At 48.4% G+C, this 22753-nt stretch overlaps 1 protein-coding gene across 3 annotated transcripts in view; it reads right to left on the bottom strand.

Annotated features, from left to right (window-relative positions):
* Positions 1-22753, bottom strand: part of LOC138489065 (protein mono-ADP-ribosyltransferase PARP14-like) — a 1946959-nt gene that overhangs the window by 1258947 nt on the left and 665259 nt on the right. For all 3 annotated transcript variants that reach the window (XM_069616628.1, XM_069616629.1, XM_069616630.1), the window contains exon 9: positions 14067-14288. In XM_069616628.1, coding sequence (XP_069472729.1) covers positions 14067-14288 — 222 coding nt within the window. The remainder of the gene's footprint in view (positions 1-14066; positions 14289-22753) is intronic.

Genomic DNA, 22753 nt, shown 5'->3' with positions numbered 1-22753 from the left:
ATCACACACGTTTAACAATGTGCGTTCCAGCGATTTCTGCCTCAAAGGTTTCTTGAAAGGTTTCTTGAAAGTCACAGTGTCTTGCTGAAAAGGTCAAGGGCGCTTTCCCTTCTTACGAACCCTTCTTGGTGTGCGATCTTTCTCCCCTCTTTCAGCTGCCGACTTGAAACTGATGTACCTTTGTGTGCTTTGCCTCGCTCAGAGTGTGCTTTTGTGCTCCGCCTTTTATCTGTGTGGGGAAGTTTAATGGAAGTCAGGTGTGAGTTATTGTCAGTAATTGCCTGACCACAGCAGCGGGAAAGGTCCGATACACTGCTCAGGTGTGAGTCTGTTTTCTCCCAGAGCTGACTGTCCATGTGAAAGTGCTGAGAAAGGGAAAAGGGGGTAAAGTTCCCACTTATCCTACCGGGTAAGATGGGGTAAAGGTGTTGCAGGGGGAGGGATACCGTGCCTCGCCATCCCATGTCACACTCCCAAAAAAACGCTCACCCAGGTGATCCTCCAGCACTGGCCCACCCCCAAGAACTGGATCCAAAAGCGATGGCTGCGTCATGGCCACCTGGATGACTGATCCCCCGGGGACTAGCTAGTGAGACATCTACTGGTTTCACAGACCCCCTAGATTCAATACGAAACATAGAAGATGAAATCGACCTCTATGGAAGGGTTTCTGGGTTTAAAATAAACTACGCCAAATCAAAAATCCTGGGTTTTAAAATCCCCCCTGCATGAGAGGATCTCAGCAGAGGCTCCCATTTATGTGGGCTGCTAAAACTATTCAATACCTTGGGGGTCAACATAAGCACAATTGGGGACCTTTTTGGAGTCAACAATTCCAGCCTTAGTGAGAATCATGAATGATTTGGCCCGATGGGGTGCCTTGTGGTTATCCTTGTTTGGCAGAATGGCGGTAGTAAAAACAAAAAAAAAATCCTTCTGCGATTTCTCTACTTCTTCCAGTCGATTCCTATTCCCAATGCTAGAAGTAGGATTGGGAACTGGGATGCTATGCTACTACAATTTCTGTGGAAAGGAGGCTCTCCTCCAGTCAATAGGACCACATTGTATTTGGGTAGGAAACCGGGAGGCTATCATGTCCCAAGCTGTGCGATTACTATAGAGCATCACAAATCCGTCCACTGATTGACTGAGTGCAAAGGGATTCAGAGAAACTAAGCAATTCTTACCTCCTCACCAAGCTCACCTTAGGCGAACAGGTTGCGCAGCACTGCTTGGCCGACCCTGGACACCTCCCTGGAATCCCGATCGACGCAGTAGAATTTCGTGAAGGTGTGCGTCGACCTCCACGTAGCAGCCCTGCAGATGTCCAGCAAGGGCACACCAGATAGGAACGCCGTGGTAGCTGCGATCGCTCTGGTGGAATGGGCTCTCGGACGGCCAGGCAGCGGTCGGTTTGCCAACCGATGACAGTACATGATACAGCCGGAGAGCCATCTGGAAATGGAGGCCTTTGAGAGAGCCTTCCCCTGATTGACAGGTCCAAAGTTCACAAAAAGTTGTGACGTCTTCCGAAAACTCTTCATGCGGTCCACGTAGAACTTCAGCGCTCTAGCCACATCCAGCAAGTGCAAAGTCCTTTCGGCCGGCAACGAAGGCGACGGGAAGAAAACAGGCAACACCAAGGGTTCGTTGAGGTGGAAGTCCGACGGCACCTTGGGCATGAAGGAGGGGTGCGTCCTGAGCACTACCCTTGTGTCGTGAAAAGTCAAGTACGGGGGCTTGCAGGAAAGGGCCTGGATCTCTCCCACTCTTCGTGCGGAGGTGATGGCCACAAGAAACGCTGTTTTCCACGACAAGAACTTCAACGGAGCCGAGTGCAGAGGCTCGAACGGAGGTCCCATGAGCTTGGTCAGCACCACGTTGAGCTCCCACGCCGGGGCCGGAGCCTTCACCGGCGGGAACGATCTGAACAGTCCCTTCATGAATTCTTTCACCAGACGACGAGACCACAAAGACGTCCGCCCCGTGGTTCTGGTGTATCAGGAGATCGCAGCAAGATGAATCTTGATGGACGCGTGCGCCAGTCCAGCCTTGGCCAGCGTCAGAAGGTACGGCAGTACCTGGGGAGCCGTAATCCGTAGAGGGTTAATCTTCTGTGCGTGGCACCAGACAGAGAACCTCTTCCATTTGTGTCCATAGCATTTAAGAGTTGAGGACGCCCTGGCCTTTGCAAGAAACTCTCTGCAGTCGGCCGGTATGTCGTATCCTCCAAACTCTAACTCTGCAGGAGCCAGGTCTGCAAGTTCAGCGACTTCGGGTCGTGATGGAGGATGGCGCCTCCTTCCCTGGAGAGAAGATCTGCGTCCACTGGCAGCTTGATTGACGGGGACGCTGACAAGTCCAGAAAGTCCGGGAACCATATCTGCCTCGGCCACGCAGGTGCGACGAGGATCATCCTGCACTGTGACCTCTTGAGCTGGTTGATGAGCCGGATCAGCAATGGCAATGGACGGAACGCGTATAGAAACAGGCCCTCCCAGGGGAACGAGAAAGCATCCCCCATGCTCCTCGGCTGGGGAAACCTGCTGGCGAACCTCCGGCACTTGGAGTTCGTCGCCGTCGCGAACAAGTCGATCTGGGGTGTGCCCCACAGTCGGAAGAGGCAGTCCACTAGATCCTGTCGTAGTTCCCACTCGTGGCACGATTGTGTTTTTTATCCCTGCCAGATAAAACGGCACCAGAAACATCCCTTGGGCGACGGCCCAATGCCACAGATCCTGCGCCTCCTTGGACAGGGCTGGGATCTGGTCCCGTCCTGCTTCCTGATGTAGAACATGGTGGTGGTGTTGTCGGTGAAGATCCTCACCACCTTGCCCTTGAGGGACGGAAGAAAGGACCCGAGGGCCCAAAACACTGCACGGAGCTCCAGGACGTTGATATGGAGGGACTTCTCTGTCAGAAGCCTAAGGCCTCTTGCGTGCAGATTTTCGGTGTGCGCTCCCCACCCTTCCAGGGAGGCATCCGTGGTCACTGTCTCCTGGTGGCCGGGGGTCTGGAAGTCCATGCCCGCCGTCAGATGCGCGCGGGTGCCCCACCACCGGATCGCTCTTCGGAAACTCTCGTCGAGTGTGATCCTCTCCTCGAAGCTGCCCGTTGTCTGGATCCAACACGCGTCCAGGAACTCCTGCAACGGGTGCATCCGGAGCCTGCACAGGCGGATGAGATAAATGCAAGAAGACATCATTCCGAGGAGGGACTTGATGGACCTCACCCTAGCCGCGTCTGCAGCCAGCATTCGCTGCACCTTGCCCAAGATGGCCCTCGTCCTTTCCTCCGACGGAGAGGCCAGAAGCGACACTGTGTCGAGCTTCGCTCCCAGAAACAGTGCGTCTTGCGCGGGCACCAGGTGGGACTTGGCGTAGTTTATGGAGAATCCCAGGTCCGTGAGTAGTTGGACGGTCCTTGCCGTGTGCTCCACGGCGAGCGCCTTCGTCTTTGCTCGGATGAGCCAGTCGTCCAGGTAGGGGTAGACGTGGATCCCCTCTCGGCGCAGCTGCGCCGCCACCGGTGCGAGGCACTTGGTGAACACCCTGGGTGCCGACCTCAATCCGAAGGGAAGGGCTTTGAACTGGTAGTGACGCCCTTGGACCACGAACCTGAGAAACTTTCGGTGTCCCTTTAGGATGGGAATATGGAAGTAGGCATCCTCCAAATCCAACGACGACAGGAAATCACCCTCCTCCAGTTGACCCAGGACGTGTTGGAGGGTGACCATCCGGAACTTCTGTGCCTTGATGAATTTGTTCAGTCGTCGTAGGTCCAGGATGGGACGCCATCCTCCCGTCGTCTTCTTCACGAGGAAGTATCTTGAGTAAACTCCGGAGCCCCGAAGCCTCTTTGGGACGAGCTCGATGGCGCCCTTCTTGAGCATCGCCTTTACCTCCAAGAGAAGTTGAGGGACGTGATGTTCTTTCCTGGCCACAGGGGGGACGCGCGGGCACCTCTTTAGAAACTCAAACGCGTGACCCTGAGCTAGGACGTCCAGCACCCAACGGTCAGTGGAGATGGACTCCCACACGCTGACGAAGCTCGCCAGCCGGCCTCCCAGCGGGGTGCTTCGGTGGGGGCCCGACCCCACGGCCGGTTCAGTCCTGCTTTGACGAGGCTTTGCTGCCTTGTCCTCCTTGGCGACGACGGCGGGGTCCGCCTGACTTGCCTCGTCCCCTGTAAGCTTCCTGTGACGACGAACGGGCCGCTTGACGGTAGGTGGAAAATCCGCCGCTGGAACCTTTGGAGGCACCCTGTTTGCCTCCGCCACTCCGAAAGGGCGGCCGCCGCTGCTGGAGAACCCCAAGAGCCCGGGCCGTCTCCGTGTCCGCCTTGATGGCTTGAAGGGAATCGTCCACTGTTTTCCCAAACAGGTTGTTTCTGTCGAACGGCATGCCCAAGACTCTGGTCTGCACGTCCTGACGGAAGTCAGTAGCCTTGAGCCATCCACGCCGCCTAAGGCACACGCCGTTGCCCAACTGGCGAAATCCAGTGTCAGCGATGTCCGTCGCAATCGTAATGGCGTGGTCCGACGCCACCTCTCCTTCCTGCAAGATCTCTAGGGCTTCTGCCCTCTTGTCGTCTGGTAGGAAGTCCAGCAGGGGGGCCAGTTTTTACCACAACTCCCTGTCGTAGCGGGCTACGATAGCCAAGGCGTTGGCCGCCTTAATCGTCATCGCTGCCGACGAGATGACTCTGCGTCCCATCGTGTCTAATTTCTTTCCCTCGCCGTCCGGCGGGGAGGTCGACGTAGAGGCCGCGCCCTCCCCCCCCCCGCTTTCTTCCTGGCCGCCGCGGAGACGACCGAGTCCGGGGTCGGCCGTGCCCGAAGGCACAAGGGGGCCACGTCCGGGACCCGGTACTTCTTCTCGTACCGATCCCTTCTAACCGGCGTCGTGGATGGGTTCTTGAGGAGGGCGAGGCCCTCATCCCAAATATCGTCTAGTAGAGGTACAGCGAGGACCGTCTTCCTCTTGGCCTCGCGCCGTTGATAAAGGAAACCTTCCTTCTTCTCTTCCGGGCAGAGCTGGAAAAGCTTGGATGCCCTGGCGATCATGGAGTGAAATGATCCAATCTCATCGGGCGGGGAAGCCCGGGTGAGAGGTGACGACGGGAGATCCTCGTCGTAAACCTCGTCGTCTGTACCCGTCGCGGCCGTGTCAGTCCCCGTATCATCCCCACGTGTCGTGGACGGGGAGGAGGGCTGAACAGGGCGCGATGGCTGAAAAGGAGGTGGAGGATGAATCCTTCTTCTCTTAGGGGGAGGGCTCCCAGAAGGGCCTGGCTCCGGGTCCCCCGTCGCGAGCGGTTCTGGTAACGGCAGTCTCATCCTTATCTCCGAGCATAAGGACTGTATAGCCAACAAAATGGCCGCCAAGTTGTCTTGCGGCACTGGTTGAGGGGAGTCCGACGGGCGGTCAGGAGCCCCGTCGGCACCCTCGACATTCTCGTCATCTCCTACGTCGGGTTCCCTCCCGACGGGCTGGTCTTCTTCCACGCCAACGCCGTTGCTTAAGACTTCGATCAGCTCCTCCTCAGAGGTTGAGGCCGAATCCACGACGACCTCCTGCCCCCCCCCTTTTTCTTCTCCGTCGGAGGTTTCACGGGGGTCCTGTCGATGGGCATGAAAGAGGACTCCCTCCGCGGTGGCAGGGAGATTCTGGGCCCAGAGGTCGCCACCACTGGTGTAGCCTCCACAGGCTGAGCCAGGGCCGCCCCGACTGTCTCGATAGAGGCCTTGGCCGGATGGATTAAGGCTTTCACCACCTTAGGTGCGCTCACCGCCTTCTCCTTGGGGGGAGGGTCACCGCCTCGCTCCCCCTCCGATGGGGCCTTCGAGCTCGACCGGGGTCTCTCCAGGAGCTTCGCCGGGTGCTCGGCCTTCCTCTTACCCGAGCCAGAGCGTTGGCTCGTGGTTGATGGTGCCGGGGAGGATGCGCCCTGCCTGGCGCCCGTAGAGCCCAACCGTTCGGCGCTCCCGGTGCCAGCGGACTCGCGGTGCTTGGCCTTCTGTTGGACCCCCATCGCCGGGGCGCCCTCAAAGGTCTTAGAAGACCGCTCGGACTTCTTCTTCTTCTCGCCTGACGGGCTCTTTCCTTCCAGCCAGTTGGCGAGACGTTGATGGCGGTCCTTCATGGTCTGCTCCGACATATTGCCGCAAAACGCACAGTCCTTCTCCACGTGCGTCTTGTCCTCATGTAGGCAGTAAAGGCAAAGGGAGTGTTCGTCCTCCTTAAAGACATTCTGAAGCTGGCATCCAGGGCAGACCCTGAACAGCTTTCCGGGCGTCGAGCTTCCCTTCTCCTGGGCCATGTCCGAGATGGGCCTGAGAAACTTCTGGAGTCCTCCAAAAGCATGGCTCGACGAAATCTTCACCCTTGAGGGGCGTAGACTAATCCGACACGGGTCCCCGTTAATCTGATGAAGAAACGGTGGAGCTTGAGGCTCTTTTGACCGAAAAAAATAGACATTTTTCTGAGAAAACATGTGAAAAAAAAAAGCACTAACGCTCGAGAGCAATAGCACGAGGATCCCAACACTTGAACGTGTGGTAAAAATCTGAAGATGGCTGCCAGAGGCGGGCTTAGGTAGAGGGCAGTCATTGGCTGTGGTCAGTATGACGCAGAGATCAGTGATTGGTTACTACTACGAAAGACAGATCAGAAACAAAACTGATACTGATTTTTTCTTTACCGAGGATTCCCAGCCTGACGACGGGGAATATTCATGAGCATGTGAATCCATGCCAGACCCCATGCTGGAGAATGAGGATTTCTCTTCTGGGAAGTCTGACAGAGGGTTAATGTGATGGGCAGATAGAGGGATAAGCAAACTGGGGGACCTATTTTATGGGGCAATCCGCACATTTGTGGACTGTAAGATGTAGGGGGGCCTTGAAGAGAATGATAAATTCCGCTAGATGCTGGCAAGGCATTGGGTCCTCCACCCTGCCAGAGTGAAACGGGCGTCAAGAGAGCTGACGCAATTAGAGCAGGTGTTCCAGGAAGAGGCAGACACCAAGGGACTTCTATCCAAACTCTACAAATCGATGCATTCACTCAAAGGAGTAGAACACCACTCATGCTATGGTGGGTGGGAGAGGGAGTTGGTGCTCCCACAGAGGAGTGGGAAAGGTTATATGGGGGAGGTGAGATTTTGCTTTGTCTGCGCCTGCAGGAAACCAGTGATGAAATATTGACCCAATGGTGAAAAAACTCCTGCCTGGCTACACCGTATCAACCCAAACAACAACAAGCTAAGCTGGAGAGGGTGTGGACAGGAGGGTACACTTTTGCATGTCCTGTGGGGGTGTCCGGTGAGACGGAATTTTTGGTTGGAGGAGACTGACGGTGATCCTACAAATGGACATCCGCGATGACCCCATGGTGTGCTTCCTAGGACTCACTGATGCACTGGAGGTTCGGAGATTGTTGACTCACCTCCTGTTGGCGGCAGAACATTTTATCCTTGCGGGAGCTGTTTCTAGTAGACCTACCTGGACGGAGTAACCCTGTATAATGTACTGTACAAGCTGTCTTCTAAAATGTTTGATTTAGTCTCCACTTGGTATACTCCTGAGGAGCAGGGAGTGGGGAGATCCATTTTCAACTGTTATAATCTCTGGAGCGCGTTATGATTAAAAAGCAATAACATTTTATTTAAATAAAAAATAAAAAAAAAACTGGGGTTCCCAGGAGCTTTATTAAACTTGTCGATAGCTCTCCATACAAACACAAGATTGAGAACTAGATTGGACCAGAGGGGCACCTTTACGAATTGGATTACCTCTGCCCGAAGCTTACATCTGGGATGTGTTTTAGCCTCCTTCCTTTCTAGTATGTATATTCTGGATCTTAATGTTTTACTAAATACGAGAGAGAACCCACCAAAATAAGGTTCGGTTTTTATTCATTATTTACTATTTGCTGATGACATAATTTTATTCGATTATACAGCAACTGGTTTGCAATCATCACTGTGCGCAGTTCATGAATATTGCAAGAACTTAGATCTGCTGCTCAATAAAGAAAAAAACAAACATTTTAGTGCTAAACCTGAGCAGACGTATTAAAGGAAAGCTGCTCAACAATTATTTTCAATGGTTTTTTATCGGGGCAGAAGTTAGAGAAGGTGGACACATTTAAATACTTGGGGGTGATAATAAACTTCTAATAATGAGAAACAAGCTTCCCCTCCCGCTTCCCTGCCCACCACCTCACCCCTATTGGTCCAGCAAGGCTCTTAAGCCACCTTCCCAGGGCAGCCCCTGCCCGGCAGCCCCCAGCAGCTAAGGACCCTGAGGCGAAGGACGGATACACGAAGTGTTCGCAGGTGTCAGCAGGGGAAGCCAAGGAAGCCAGCAGACACCAACAAAACTGAGTGTGGCAGGGGTGGAGTGTAGAGCAATCACTCTACTCCAGAAAGCCCCTGTCACTCTACCTTACCTTCCATAGCGTACACTGCCATAGACTTTAATAATATATACTTATGAAGACTTGTGACCACTGTAAACGGAATGTAAATGTTGCCATGAGATGAATATGCTAGTGCCACACATGTATGGAACTGAACCCTAGCTTGCGTTGCATCTAGATCAAAGTGTGACTGTTAGCATGTGCCACACCTAGATGGAATCCCACAACTGCAAGGACAGCAATGCCAACTAATCAACCAACAATTCCATCCCTCTGCATACACCTCTCAAACTATAAGCAACACAACCACAAACCTAAAACGCAGCAATCCGCACAAACTTCACAACAATGCAACCACAAAACAAACCACACAGACTTGCACAACAGCACACGATGACTACAGACCACAAAACACCCCAAGCCCAGCCAACAGACCCACCGGGCTGAGGCTGTCAACAGCACATCACTGCTCACTTGCACTTTTCCATCTTATTCCCACTAACCCACACCCCTCTCCTCCCCTTTTCAGTGCCGCCAGAGCGCCAGGGGACCACTTCAGTGGTGATAGTGCGCGGTACAAATGTCCTTTAACATTAACATCCACGGTCCCAAATACAGCAATTATGGCAGCAGCGACTCAACCATGCCAACTGTATAGGATATTTGGTAGATTCTCTTGGTCTGCAGTCTTAATATACTATCATCAGAAGATTACGCCCAAATTAATGTATGGTGCAGAAACCCATTCAACTGTAGGTGACTGGGCTAAAATTTAAGCCAAGATCTGTAAGAAAGTTTTGTACCTTCCCCAAGGGACTCTTTGCCCGTTATACAACATGTTCTTGGTCTTCTGTCCTTACATACTTGTATATCTTGGAGCTGCTTACAGTTGTATAGAGGCTTCTTGGTTCCACCCGCTTGTTTGTTATACACTTCACTCGAGCAGGTTATGAAGGCTCAATGTTCTTGGGTGTTAACATTGTGGAGAGAATGGTGGTTGGCGACATTAAGGGAGGCAGGCTCCTCGGAGGAAGAATTGTCCTCCCGTCCACTTTTTACTAAGAAAGTTTTTATTTTGAAGGGGTGATACATTTTGTATATGATAGAACATATTTTAATTGGTACAATGTTTTTTAAGAAAGCATTCCTCAAAACGCTTTCCAAATACGATGTTGAAGCTTAAATTTAACTTGTTTCAAGCTAATGATATGACGGGTGCAAATTTTAAAATTCCAAAAAATGAAAGACCATGCCAGTTCTGTAATAAGACGGTAGAAACTTTACACTTGTTTACTAAATGTCACAAATTGGTGCATGTTGGCAAAATCAAGTGTTTGGTAAATTTGCAGCATTTACTGATATATTTCTTGTTACCTTTTGGCATCGCTTGCTGTGTGAAACTAGTACTTCATTGTGTATTGCTGCCATGAGATATTTAAATTGGCTGGTTATGGATGAAATGTTTTTGTTGACTTAGACAATTTCTTTTAATATATACTATTTAAGCAATATATTGAATCTGTATTTTATGTTACTGTACAATGTTGCTTGGAGTATTTATTGATATATCTACAGTTGTGATTTTATTTACCGTTTATCAGTAACTGTAAAAGGTCTATGTAAAGCTCTATCACACAATAAGTGAATAAAATAGAATATTTTGATAATTAGTGTGAACTATAACAGTGCTTTGTCACCACACTTAAAGCCAAGTACGATTTGATTTTGTGTAGAAAACATAGCATTTTCTTTGCACAGAGCGCAGTGGCCGAGACATTATTACTAGAATAAGAATGTGGCCTTAATACCCTCTCTGGAGCGCTGTATCGGGTGTTATCGGCCCAGGGCCCAGAGTCAAAGGCCTAAGCAGAGTGATGGCCTTTAGAGACGGTCCACGGCCCGATAACACGCGATCCAGCATGCCGGAGAGGGTGTTGCCATTAGCACCTCAGGTTTCCAAAGCGGTAACCCGAGGAGCTAAAAAAAGCTTAAATGCATTTCATTCATTGAAATCCTTTTCCAAGAAATCCGCCATGGAAAGGGATGGTGGGGCTCTTAGTAGCCCCTCTTCCCTTTCCATGGCGGCCAGAGAAGTAGCTGCGGCGGCGGTGGTCTGCGCCGCCACCACAAACAGTTAAGTGGGGGGTGGGAAGGGGTAAAAATACAAAATAAAGGGACAGAGGGAGGGTGAAGATGACCATGGGGGGAGCCGGGCATCAGGTGGGAAGGAACGTGGGCTTTACCGGTGGTTTAAGCCCACGTTCCTAACCACCTGATTGGCTGGCTCTGCCCACCAGGGTGCTAATAGGTTATTGCAGTTTGCTAATGTGAATTATATTCTGCTTTCTGAGCATATTCAAAGCCAAGGGAAGAACCATTTAAATTGGTACCAAATAGCATTTCTGCACATGGGCACAGTCCCTTGCAACCAAAGCAAAGTAAATTACAATCCTATGTTTTTTTTCACACGTAAAATCAATAACTGAGGCTATGAACCGATGAACGCTAAATCAACCACCTGGGAAAGCCTTGGATATTTTAAAAGACATGATTGTGATGATGGGAATTTGGAATTTCATTCCTACAGAAAAGATGCACTTCCAATGAACACTCAAGTTTCACCAATGATCTTGTGTTGAATTGAAAGGACCCCTAACTAAATTAACCCAAATAATTCAATGGATTTAGGGAGCTAAGTTGTCCTTTATTACCCAAATTGACCGAGCACAATTGACCGAATGACCCAATTGGTTGAATTCTAATGGTCCTAATTGAACTTTTATTTTTTTAATATATATATTGGGTTGGTTTTGTATTATAAATAATACAAGGGGTTTGGGTGAGGGATTGCTTTTTTTTGGATTGGGTGGGAGCTGTGGGGGGGTTTCCTTTAAAATTCAGTCAGTTGTGCAGAAGGTCAATTGTCATTCAGTCAATTCGTATACAACCGTCCTTTCAGAAAGTCAGAAGCTAGGGTGGATACATAGAGATAAATCAACAGTGTGTTCTAAATTGATATTATTGTCTCTAAACACATATGTAGAGCCTAATGCAGCCCTCCCATAGTTTGTATTATAGTTCTATGCATATGCTAGAAACCCACAACCCCATATTCCCACAAGGAGGGCGGGGGGCATGTCAATGTGATTACATAATGTAATTTTTCTATGCAATTTTATTCTGAGACTAATACTTGTTTTTGAACTGGCGAAAATAAAAGTTTTAATTTGCCATTTATCACCGGAAACTAGTTTTTGTAAATATTAATCGGAACGTTTTCATACACTGGCCGATAACATAAGTGGCAATGCCAAAAAATTTAGCGTGCTGCTTAGAGGTGGCATTATATTATTTAGGATTAGAAACGTTTGAAATATAATAATTTGATTTATGGATGGACTGCATGTGTAGTATATTTAGTGTGACCATCATAGGCAGGCCAATTCTTGTTTCTGTGAACCAGTTCCAAATGTATTGAAATCTCACTGTAGTGACATCCTCTGCATAAAGTTATGTAATCGCCTATGATTTTCTTTTATTTGAATAAATGTCTCTTAGCTATACAGACAGCCTATTTCTTGCACCAGAACTGTGTAGTGGGAGTGTATATTAGGGGTGTTAAATTGGTACGACACACTAAGTGATGAATAATTATAATAGACATATCTTGTGGGTGTCAGCCGCTTACGACAAACTATAGGTTTGCCTAGAAACTGAGTCTTCCCGCAACACTGGCCCGACACCTTTTTTGGATTAGGTTACGGTCACAATGAAACCCCCTGGTTATCCTCCTGACACTGGTTTCTCTTTATTACTGTAGGTAGGCTATTACATGCAAAAGGATTTCAACATGCATACCACCAGGGACAGGTTTTTAGGAATTCTTCTCCATCCTGGTCTAACGAAACAGGCTTTCCAGCACTAGCAAACCAAGGGGTTCGAAGGGGGGTTATTGAGTATCCTTGATAAATTGTATTGAGACTGAACACCCCTCAGTTTTGGAATGTGCAGGGGCATATTTGGTGTTTTGGAAGTGGACAGGTTCAGCGATTTCCAATTATGAAATTGCATAACCCAAAACAAGATTAGAATGGGAGGGGTAAGGCCCTTAAAGCCCTCCAAGAAGCTTTTACACGAGGAATAAACATTCCACTAGTTTCATCGATATATAAAAGGTCTCAGCTTAAATAGCGGTAGTGGCATTCTTCCTTATATAGTGAGGAGGAACTGTGCACTGCACTACCATAAGCAGACAAGTTGCAGATCTGGCACAGGCCACAAAATCATCCAAATACATACTGTTATGGGAAAGTCTATAAACGGTTCCTATGCTGGCAGTTCATGTTGGCGAGACTGTGGTGCTGAAGCAATTTTGTCCCCATGTCTGGTGATGTTGTCATATCATACAAAGGTTTTGGAAGGAGATCATTTCTTTTATTGACAATATTACACATGTATTAACTTCTGTTAAATCCTGCGATTATCTTACTGAGTGCTGTACAAAAAGATGATGCTTACTGCTAAACTCTTCAGGGAGCAAGCTTGCAAGTAAAATACTAGTGATGAGAATCACCATTGCTCACTGGTGGAAATTATCCAAGCCCCACATCTCCATAGCGGTCGCATGACATCTAATGATGGCTAAGCTCACTTGCTCAATACAAAATAGATCGCCTAAATTCAATGAACTATGATCCCTGGTTGAAAGCCCACAAGAGTGGAGTGGCGCTAGGATAACTGCAGAAACACATCTTCACCTCGCTACAGTCAACCTCCACCCTAAACAATGTCATTATATATTTTTGCCTGTTTTGGCTTACAGCTATTACCAATGATTCAGCGCAGGATGCACTTCTCTCACCAGTTTAGCAAAAATATTTTTTTTCTAACTGTCCATTTCTCAAACCTTGCCAACCTTAACACACATTTAATCAATGCTATGGCTGTGCTCAAAGATAATTGGAGTTTTTCTTTTCAATCTCAGAAAGCTATCAGGACTATATCTGGATCAATCATTTTTTTAACTAAAATAACTCCTAGTGTAGAAAAACCACTCCAATCATTTTGGCATAGATTACTTCAGGTCCAGAGAAGTCTACCTAATGTCCCTTTTAATTAATTTCGGGAATATTGCAATCATGGCCATAGAAAGAAGGACTAAAAAACTTGAGGATCTTGATCACATACCAATTATGAGCATAATCTGTGATCATGTACCCTCCTTCATAGCTCCAACCCCATCAGAATATAATCAAGCAGTCTTGCTCTCTTTCTGTTCACTTGGATGGTGAACTGATGGATATCCAACCATGTAATCCTCTCAGTTCCAACGAGTTTAAGCACATGATACCCAACTCTCTCAGACTTCGCAATTGAGGGGTGGAAGTGTAAATGGTCATCGTGGGAATCCCCCAGGCCAGACCTTCCAATAACATTTGACTAGCAACTAAGTTTCAAGATGAGAGAAAATAATTCAGGTCTCCTGTTAGTAGCACCACATAGCCATTTATTGTGTTACCGTTCAACATGTGAACTTTTCACATAATACAATTATGCTAAGCTACTACAAGAAAATCAGATAAGGCTGTTCCCACATGGTAAAGTTAAAATGAAAAAATGTATTTAAAACATTCAGAACATTACCGTGAAATTATCTGTATCGCTTGGATGCAACATAATGTGAACTTCATGGAGGCTCTGGAAATTATTCTTCTGGCTGGATTCGATCACTTGAGCAAACATTGATTCAGCAACTGCAGGCTTTGGAAAACCTAAATTGCCAGTTCCTATTGCCGGAAAGGTAATGGATTTCAAATGCATCTCTTCTGTGAGTTTCAAGCAATTCTTGATGAGGTCTTTAAAAATCTAAAAGAATCAAAAGTCACTGTATTAGCGTACATTTCTGTACAGGTACATACTTTACAGGATAAAGACAAATTATTAACACAAGCAGTAACTATTGTGTCTTCTTACGTTCAAACTATATCTGCATATTAGGCTACACATTAATTCACTCCATCTTTCACAGTTTCACATACAAAAGGTTACTCTTGGAATAAAACAGGTTCATAGTTCACTGCACTCTTCAGGTCACCATTATTTTACGGAAAAGCATGTGTATACCCAGCGCACCAAACTGTCAGCTTTGCAGGTGGTCCCAAAGAGTGTTGCAACTCATCAGGCATGGGTCCAAAACTGAATCCTGTTGCACTCCAAGGAGAGTACTGGATACAGAAACCTAGACCGATAGGTCTAGGTATCCTCACAAGGAGGGAGAGATTCCCATTAATGCACACCTCTGTTATTAAAAATTACACCAATAGAGGGATTAATCGAAAGAGCAGGGCGGAGACTAGAATACTGCAACCAATGCTAGCTGTAATGAGAAAAGGCCAACAATCAGGTGCACAACAGCAAACACGAGGTACACGTAATCAGGAGTGAGAATGTCTAACCTCTTAACGGGGGTGAGAACTCCTGGGTAGTAACTGTAGGCGAAGGATTCAGGAAGGCTGATGTTACCAAGGAGTTTTCTGATAGGTCTGGGATTTCTAGAGAAACAGAGCAATAGGGGTAAGATACCTTTGATGTAGCAGTAAGATAAGTGAAATACTGGATATGGTGAAGCCTTACCGGAATCAAAGATGAGAAGGAGACCAGATGAGCAGCAATATCCAGGTAATCCAGCCCAAGAAACGAGAGAGGAAAAGGATGGTTAAGTGAACGCGTTAGTGGGACCTAGTTCCCGAAGGCACGAGGTCTCACTAACGACCGGGGTGGTGCACAATGATCAGCGGAGCGTCTCTAGTCTGGTCACTGGCTCTGAAGCAAGCCACAAAGCAGTCTGTGTAACAAAATATAATCAGCAACGTGCGGGCAGAAATACAATCCAAACAGCAGGAAGGCTGAGTTCCGGAGTCGAAGCAGAGTGTCTGTGTTGTCGGGCAAAAGGATGCAAAACGAGAAGCAGGCAAGTCTGTGAACAAGGCTGGGTAAAATATCTGGAAGCAAGAAAGCAAGGGTAAGACGAGAGGCAAGTCCAAAAGCAGAGCCGGGGTCGATAACAGGCGAGTCAAAAGCTGTGGATCAATAAGCAACTTCACTCACAAGCAGTCGCATCTGGGTTTATTTGGTATTTACACCGATAGAAAGGCGGGACCTGCAACGTCATCATGGGTCATGTGACCGTGTGAACGGCCGTTCCCGTTGGCAACAGTATACACAGACTAACAACGCCATCTGCAGTGAAGGCGTCCCCAATGTTGCCAGCGCAACTTCCAACGTTGGAGGAACGGGGCACTGTTTATGTGCGGAAATCTGCTTTGTGAGGAACCGCGATGAGGAGCAATGGTCAGAGACCGCTGATCACATGGCGAGTCCCTGACAAAAAGAACATCCCCGAGAATACCCCTGAATTTACATTGCTATAGTTCCCAATTTGTATAAACCTGGCCTGAAATTGGGGGTGGGTGGATATGATATGATATGATATGGCATTTGTAACGCGCCTATACACACGTGTTTCAAGTGGCTTGACGCTGAATTGAGCAAACTTAACTGGTGGAATGCCCCTGCAAAATATCCTGCATTCATTTTTTATAATCTGCACCATTTTTTGTTTGCCAATTTAAGGAAAAACACCACACCATGCAGCAAGATTAAAGTGAAAAAGTTGTGGGGGGCTAGTGAGCCAGACCAAGATGGCAGCAGGCCCGTGAAGCTCCACAGCACCTGCACTATCCGGTCCGTTATCCGGAAGGTTTCCAGACCAGCATTTTGAGTAACTAAGCAGATATTTTTAATTTGTTTATTTATAAATCAGCGCACAGGTGAACATATACATCAACATTTACTTGCTGCCCCCAGCGATGCATATACATTGACATTTCCCTCGTCCCTCCCCCATTATCCCCCGGATGGGTCTAGTCTCGCAGTCTCATTGGGCCGGGTCAAGCGATGGGTGCTTGCTAGTTGAGTGCAGGGCCCTCGCGATTAGGCGTGGCTTATAGGTTAGGGCCGGATAGTCCTGGTCATAGTCTAACAGCGTCGCCCATATGTTCGTAAATCGGTGGAGAAAGCCTGCCTTGGCCGTCGTGACCTTTTCGGCTATCAGTAAGTCCCAAAGCTTAATCCACCAGAGGGTCATCAGGGGGCCTTCAGTGGATTTCCAGGTGCGTGCCACAGTAATTTTGGCCGCCAGCAGGGGTTGGGTTATAAGGGCCTCCTTCCGGTTCTTGGGTAGGAGCCTGGGACCGGGATCCCGAGGAGGACATTTTCGGGGGCCAGAGGAATAGCCACTTGGGTGATATCTTTTATTGCGGCAAGGCATTGGGACCAAAATTCTCTTACCTTGGGACACGTCCACCAGATGTGAAAATAGGATCATGGAAGACCGCAAAGACACCAACAATGCAGGTCCATCGCCTGCTGGAAGTAGTGGAGGCAGAGAGGGGGGGGGCCTTAGGGCGGAGTACCAGCGTAGGAGCAGTTTGTGGGCGCATTCCCGATTGGTGATGCAGGGGGAGGCCGTGCATGATCTCGACCAAATGTCCGCCCAGGTTTGGTCCTCTATGGCATGTCCCAGGTCCGCCTCACATTGGGACATATAGGAGGGTTTAGTGAGGAGGGGGGTCATCCTGCAGTAGTTTATATAGGGCCGAGATCTTCCCTCGGGCTGGCAGGACATTTGAGGAGAGTACCAGCAGAGCGGGAGCTCGTGTCGCTGCCGTTCACGTCTGGGGGTGGGAGGACCAGTGCCGCAGTTGGGCATAAGTGAACCTGTCCGTTTCCGCAAGTTGGAAGGTTATCTTGCATTGTTCAAAGGTTCGCGGGGCACCCTCCACAAAGAGCTGCCCCAGCGATTCGAGTCCTCCCGCCACCCAATTCCTAAAGTTCGCTGGGCAGAAGCCCAGGGAGAAGGCTGGGTTAAGGAAAATTGGAGAGAATGAGCTCAGGCCCCCCGGGATGCATGTGTGTCTGCGGGCCCAGTCCCAGGCTCTTACGGAGACCAGCATGTTTGGCCAATATCGGCGCAGTGAGGTCGGGATGAATGGAAGGTAGCAAAGGGGGAGGGAGAGACGGGACTGTTCGATCTCCACCCATTTTGGGCACCCCGAGGCGATTCCCCATGCTTTGATGTGGGCTAGCTGTGCTGCTATTTGGTATCTCCGGAGGTCCGGGACCCCCAATCCTCCCAATTTGGGATTGCTCATCATGGTTCTCCGGGGAATGCGCGCTTTCTTGCCCCTCCAAATGAGGTTGATCATTTTCCTTAGAAGACGTTGCAGGGGGTAGGGGGAGCCGGGTTGAGATGGGTAAGGAGGAGCAGGTGTAAAGGAACCGTGGGAGGAGGTTGCACAAACCTTTTAAAAAAACTATTTGGAATTTTAAATAAGTCGGGGGGGGTTGGAGGGAAAGTAATTGTTTAATTTGTCCTTTTAATAAGTTTTAAATATCTTGTTTGCTAATCTGTATGCCACCTAGACATTTGTACCTGTTTTGCGTGACTCTTGGGTGAGTAAGTCGCGTGTAGCTAGACACGGACTTCACATCCCAGAGGCACGAGCACAGGTTGCGTTAGGTGAAGCGTCACTCGCGACCGACAGAGCCCTTAACTGCTACGCAGCAGCGCAAAGCGCTGATGCGAAGCCTTCTTTAGGCCTGTTTGTGGCATGCGAGAAACGCTGCTAGTTGACGCGGTAGCTGGCTGTCCTTACCGTACCTCTAGAAGAAGATGGACAGGCTTACAAATAATGTAAGTTACACACACAGTTGAAATCATGGGACAATGGGTGTGGCCATCTACATCTCAGATGTCTTAACAAAATCCGAGCATATGGACTGGACAAAAGGGACAGAATGCCAAAGATAGAAAATTAAGACAGTCATAAAAATAGCCTCCTTGAGCGTGCGCTCAGCAGTAGCACATGCTGTGGAAGATGGATAATTAGTTCAAGAGCTAGATTTGGAACTTATCTGCTTGACAGCAACATGGTTTACAATTGGGTCTCAAACTATGTTTCACAAGCTTGTACCTGAGAACTATATCATCCAAACTATTAACAGTGAGGACAGGAGAGGAGGGGTTATAGCCATATATATAAAGCATCAATGAATATCTCACACCTGGAAAATTTAGATTGGAGGTGGCGAGTTATGAAAGAGGGGGGTGGGGTTACAGCCTGCTTTCTGTAGTAACAAAACAAAAAAAAAGTTTAAAAGTCACAAAAAAATGCAAAGCTTCGAGTCAGAAAGTCACTGGTGAAGATGAGCCATATGTAGCAGTACTATTACTCTCTGCGGTGTCTAAACCATCTGGCCACCACGCATCCCTACTGAGGAATGAGGGTCACCAGGTGATAAACTGTGGCATTGGGAGAAATGGCTGATAAATGGTATACATGCTGCACAAAACATATAATGGCAAACACTGATCAGGGAAGGATGAAGCTTAGCCTGTGTTTCATAGATTCAGGCCTAAGCTCCATCTAGCTTTCACTGCTTGGGGAAGCTGTGGTTGCCATGTCCACTGGGCATTTGTGCAGAAGAGTAGTGTTGACAGGAATAGTTGATGGTGGAGTGAGCAAACAATGACACAGCTTTGAGAGTTCTGGCAAAGCCCACTAATAATCCTACTTTGAAGGCACTGCTTCTTTGAAGGGGGCCGTGGCTGCTTCCCACGCCATCCTGCTGGAATCTATGAGAGAGGAGACCAGCTTACAGACAAATAGGAGTAAGCTACAAAGTGAATAGCCCTCCTGTAGGTACTGCTTAAGTACTGACGCAAGATTTGCCAATCAAGTTTAGCTACAGAAAATGCTGCTGCTTGCTCCTTAGATTTTGGTTCCTCTTCACAGTCAGGAGAGATTTGGCACTGTTAAATGTGGTGCAGAGGGGTGGTCAGCATTTTGAGACACCATCAGGCTCCTAAGCTACCAGAAGAGTACTCGATTAAACTATTCTAGGAGCAGTACCACTCGCATCTTGCCATTACTGCAGGAGCCGGCCTTGCGTAGCGTAGATCCCAAATACTGGTGGTGGATGAGATCACAGAGAGAATGGAAAAAGCTGAAAGGATGCATCTTCTTGATTTTGCAGAGCTGAACAAAGATTGTGAGGAAGATGGCCACATTAAGGTCATGTGTCGAAGATGATGAGGCACGGTTCCAACCTTTCAGAATATGTATAGTGGGACTGCATGAAAGAGCAAAGTGCTGAAATGCTTCGGCCTTCCTTGGGAACTGGCTTAAACAACTGGTGGGCACCAAGAAGCTTTCATCACCATTTGTCACTGAGCAGGCTCACAGATCACCCTCATAAAAGCACCACTGAAGGCTATTAAGGCTAGTGTCCAACAATGATGTTTTACTTTTTTTCGAAGGAATATAGGGGAGTTAAGTGAGACAGGGTTGGGGATTTGACCCTGCTAAGCAGCAATGGAGTCCCCTGCCAACCTGGGTAGTACGCCTTATTGTGACCCTTTGAGCATGCTTTGTGCTACAAAACTATTGGTACCAATGTCTTTTCCACCTTGCCTTCTAGCCTCTTATGCCTAGAGTCCTTTTTTGTTATTTGCTGTACTACAGCATACCCATGAATCACTGCGGCCACACCAGAATGAGCCGAGCGAGAGGGAAAAGCATAACTGCTCCAAATCTCACTCCACCAATGATCACCATATCACCTAGCAAGCTGTATACTTCACTGGGACGGGGGAAGAGAAGTCAACGTGGTATAACCAATCAACACCAAATTGTCTAAACATAGCAAATACCGATTAACTAAAAGAGGGTGGGGTCATGAGTGGACTAGAAAACATTTTCTGTGAAAACCTACACCCCGGGGCAAGTACAGAGGGAAAATGGCCAAAGCGAACAGGCCACACCCAGGACCAATGGGAAGGGAGAGGAGGTGATCATCAGGGAAGGTAGGGCTATAAAAGCCCCATGCTCAGATCCATGAGAGAGGGATGTTCGAGCGGGGGTCAGGAGGAAAGTTGGTGGAATAAGAGACCATGTGGCAGAGAGCGAATGCTGGAGAGGAGTACTGAGGAGTTTCTGGAAGAGTTGGATGAGAGTGTGGTAAAGTACTGTGTGTGAGTGGTAACAAGCTTGAGAGACTAATGATTCTAGTGTAGGTGTCAGTGTGTGAGGAGGGAATAGTGTGGGAGAGGGGAGAATGCACAGAGGAAAGGGAGAGTGGTACAGAGTGAGAGAAAGAGGAGGGTAGTATGAGAGGAAATTGGTGTAGTGGGGGAGCTTGGATAACAGAAGGGAGGAATTGGTAGCAGTAGGGATGGGGAGGAGTGCAGGAAGATCTGAATAAGGAAGAATGAACGAGAAGGGAGAGGGGTTGGCTGTAGAGGGGGACAGAGGTCCTAGGAAGGTAGAGGCGAAGGGGAGGAGAGAATGATCGAGAGTGAGAGACACATGCACATTGTGGAAGCATCCCAACCTTGTTGAACCAACAGATTGGGGAACTCGGGGAGTAAGATGGAAAAAGCTCAGGCACCCTATGCCCTCATTGAAAGACTAGGTTAGAACCAGGGTAGTAGGAGTTAACGGTCTGGTCTTCCAGAAGATCATGTGTTGGGGAGTAGGGTTGAAGGACGAGGGCGAGACTAGTGATCTACTATTAGTATGGCCTATTAGTATGGTCTGCCTACCGTCATTCACCAGTCGAGTCCATCACATTGATAATAAAATATCTAATCCTCATATCTGGGTCCATCTGTGGCACAAGGAAAGTGTACATACCAACTCAAACGTAAAAGTGTAGAAATCAAGAAACTCAAATTCAACTTGCCTCAGCAGGAACGCCTTCTTGGGAGTTCTGGACTGTTCTGGTCTTGCTTGCATGTACAAACGAGGTCCCTGGGTCTTGGTCTCCGGATTTCATGGGGTTGCCGAACCCTAGTCAATTGAGTACAATGCCTAAGGTCTCTGTGGCCAACATGTCATAGGGTTGGGAAAAGCCAGACTAACTCTTCCAAAAGGTATAGGTGGTAGCTGTACCCCTTTAAGCTTAGGGCTTGTGTTCTCGCTTTTTGGTTCCCAAGGCACACCTCTTTCAGACCCCTGTGAGATTGCACCATGTTGCATCTCCCCCTACCACCTCCAGATTCTGCCCTTTAACAACCTGGTCTGTGGAAACATCCTAGAGCGAATGAGGAGCACCTGATCTCCCACTTCCTCGGGTATAGTGGTTGCGACTCCCACTTCACTTCTTCCCTCTCTGCCACTGGTGTTAAGGGGCTTTCACTACCTCCTACTAGCCTGCCATCTCCCTGGTGGTTCCTTTCCCACCCTAGTTGTTCCTAGTGGACACCATTCCTCATCCAGCATTCTCAAAGATCTATTCTTCCAGATGACAAATGCCTTCCTTTTGGACAGAAGCTTCTCGACCTCTGAAGCACTTCACACCAACCTCGTTCCAACGTCCCCTCTCGCTCGGATGATCAGCCTTCTCCACAACAACTCTCCTCCTTCTGATGGTAACTACCTTTTCCTCCAACCTCCTTCAAACTCTCGCCTTCAGCCTCCAGCACTCCCCTCTTAGTGCTCCTCGATCGCGCCAGCCTCTGTCAAACTCCTACTCGAACATCCAACACTGCCACACTGATCTGCTGGCTATCAGTAATTAAAGGATCTTCCCTCCCATGGAATATACTTGATGCTATAGAGGACACCTATGTTCTTAGGGCTGTAATGTTAGGTGACTTGCCCAGGTTTGATTATGCAGTGATGACGTTGCCAAGGAAAATTTCACCAGGGGGTGAGATGTACCCATATTTGCACCCTAATTAAATAATACCAGTAAAAGAATGTTAGGAAGGCTTGTTAGGGTTCCGGGAATGAGGGTGGGGTGGGCAGGCGGGTACAGCGAATCACCTCAGTGGCAAATGGTTCCCTGGTAGAATGTTCACAAAGAACCAAGGTCTGGTAGACTGTGACTTGCCTAAGTTACACGAAGATCAGCCACCATTGTGGATTCCACAATTGTCATGGACAGGTGAGTGGTTTTTCTTTTTCCGCATAGGAGCCCTGTTGGAATTGTTTCCAGCAGTCTTGGCCCCACTTTGTCTTCATTAGCATGGGAATCTCCCCTATTTTTAGATTGCATTAAGGAAGGGGGAACTTGCAAGTTTGTATCCCCGCCACGCTAGAAGAATGATACTTTTTTTATATTAAGTTTAAGCAAACCTTTAAATAATACAAAACAATGACACTCTTATTCCATCACGCATTTTACCATCATCCGTTAAGTTAGCACAAATTATTTATCATTTCAAGGTTCATAAAACGTGCTCCTTAATGGCCAAGTTCAAGATT

Source organism: Ambystoma mexicanum, chromosome 9 (genome assembly GCF_040938575.1).
Source record: "Ambystoma mexicanum isolate Mex_15411 chromosome 9, UKY_AmexF1_1, whole genome shotgun sequence".
In the NCBI taxonomy this organism is placed as follows: domain Eukaryota; kingdom Metazoa; phylum Chordata; class Amphibia; order Caudata; family Ambystomatidae; genus Ambystoma; species Ambystoma mexicanum.
This window is presented reverse-complemented; position numbering and strand designations above follow the sequence as displayed.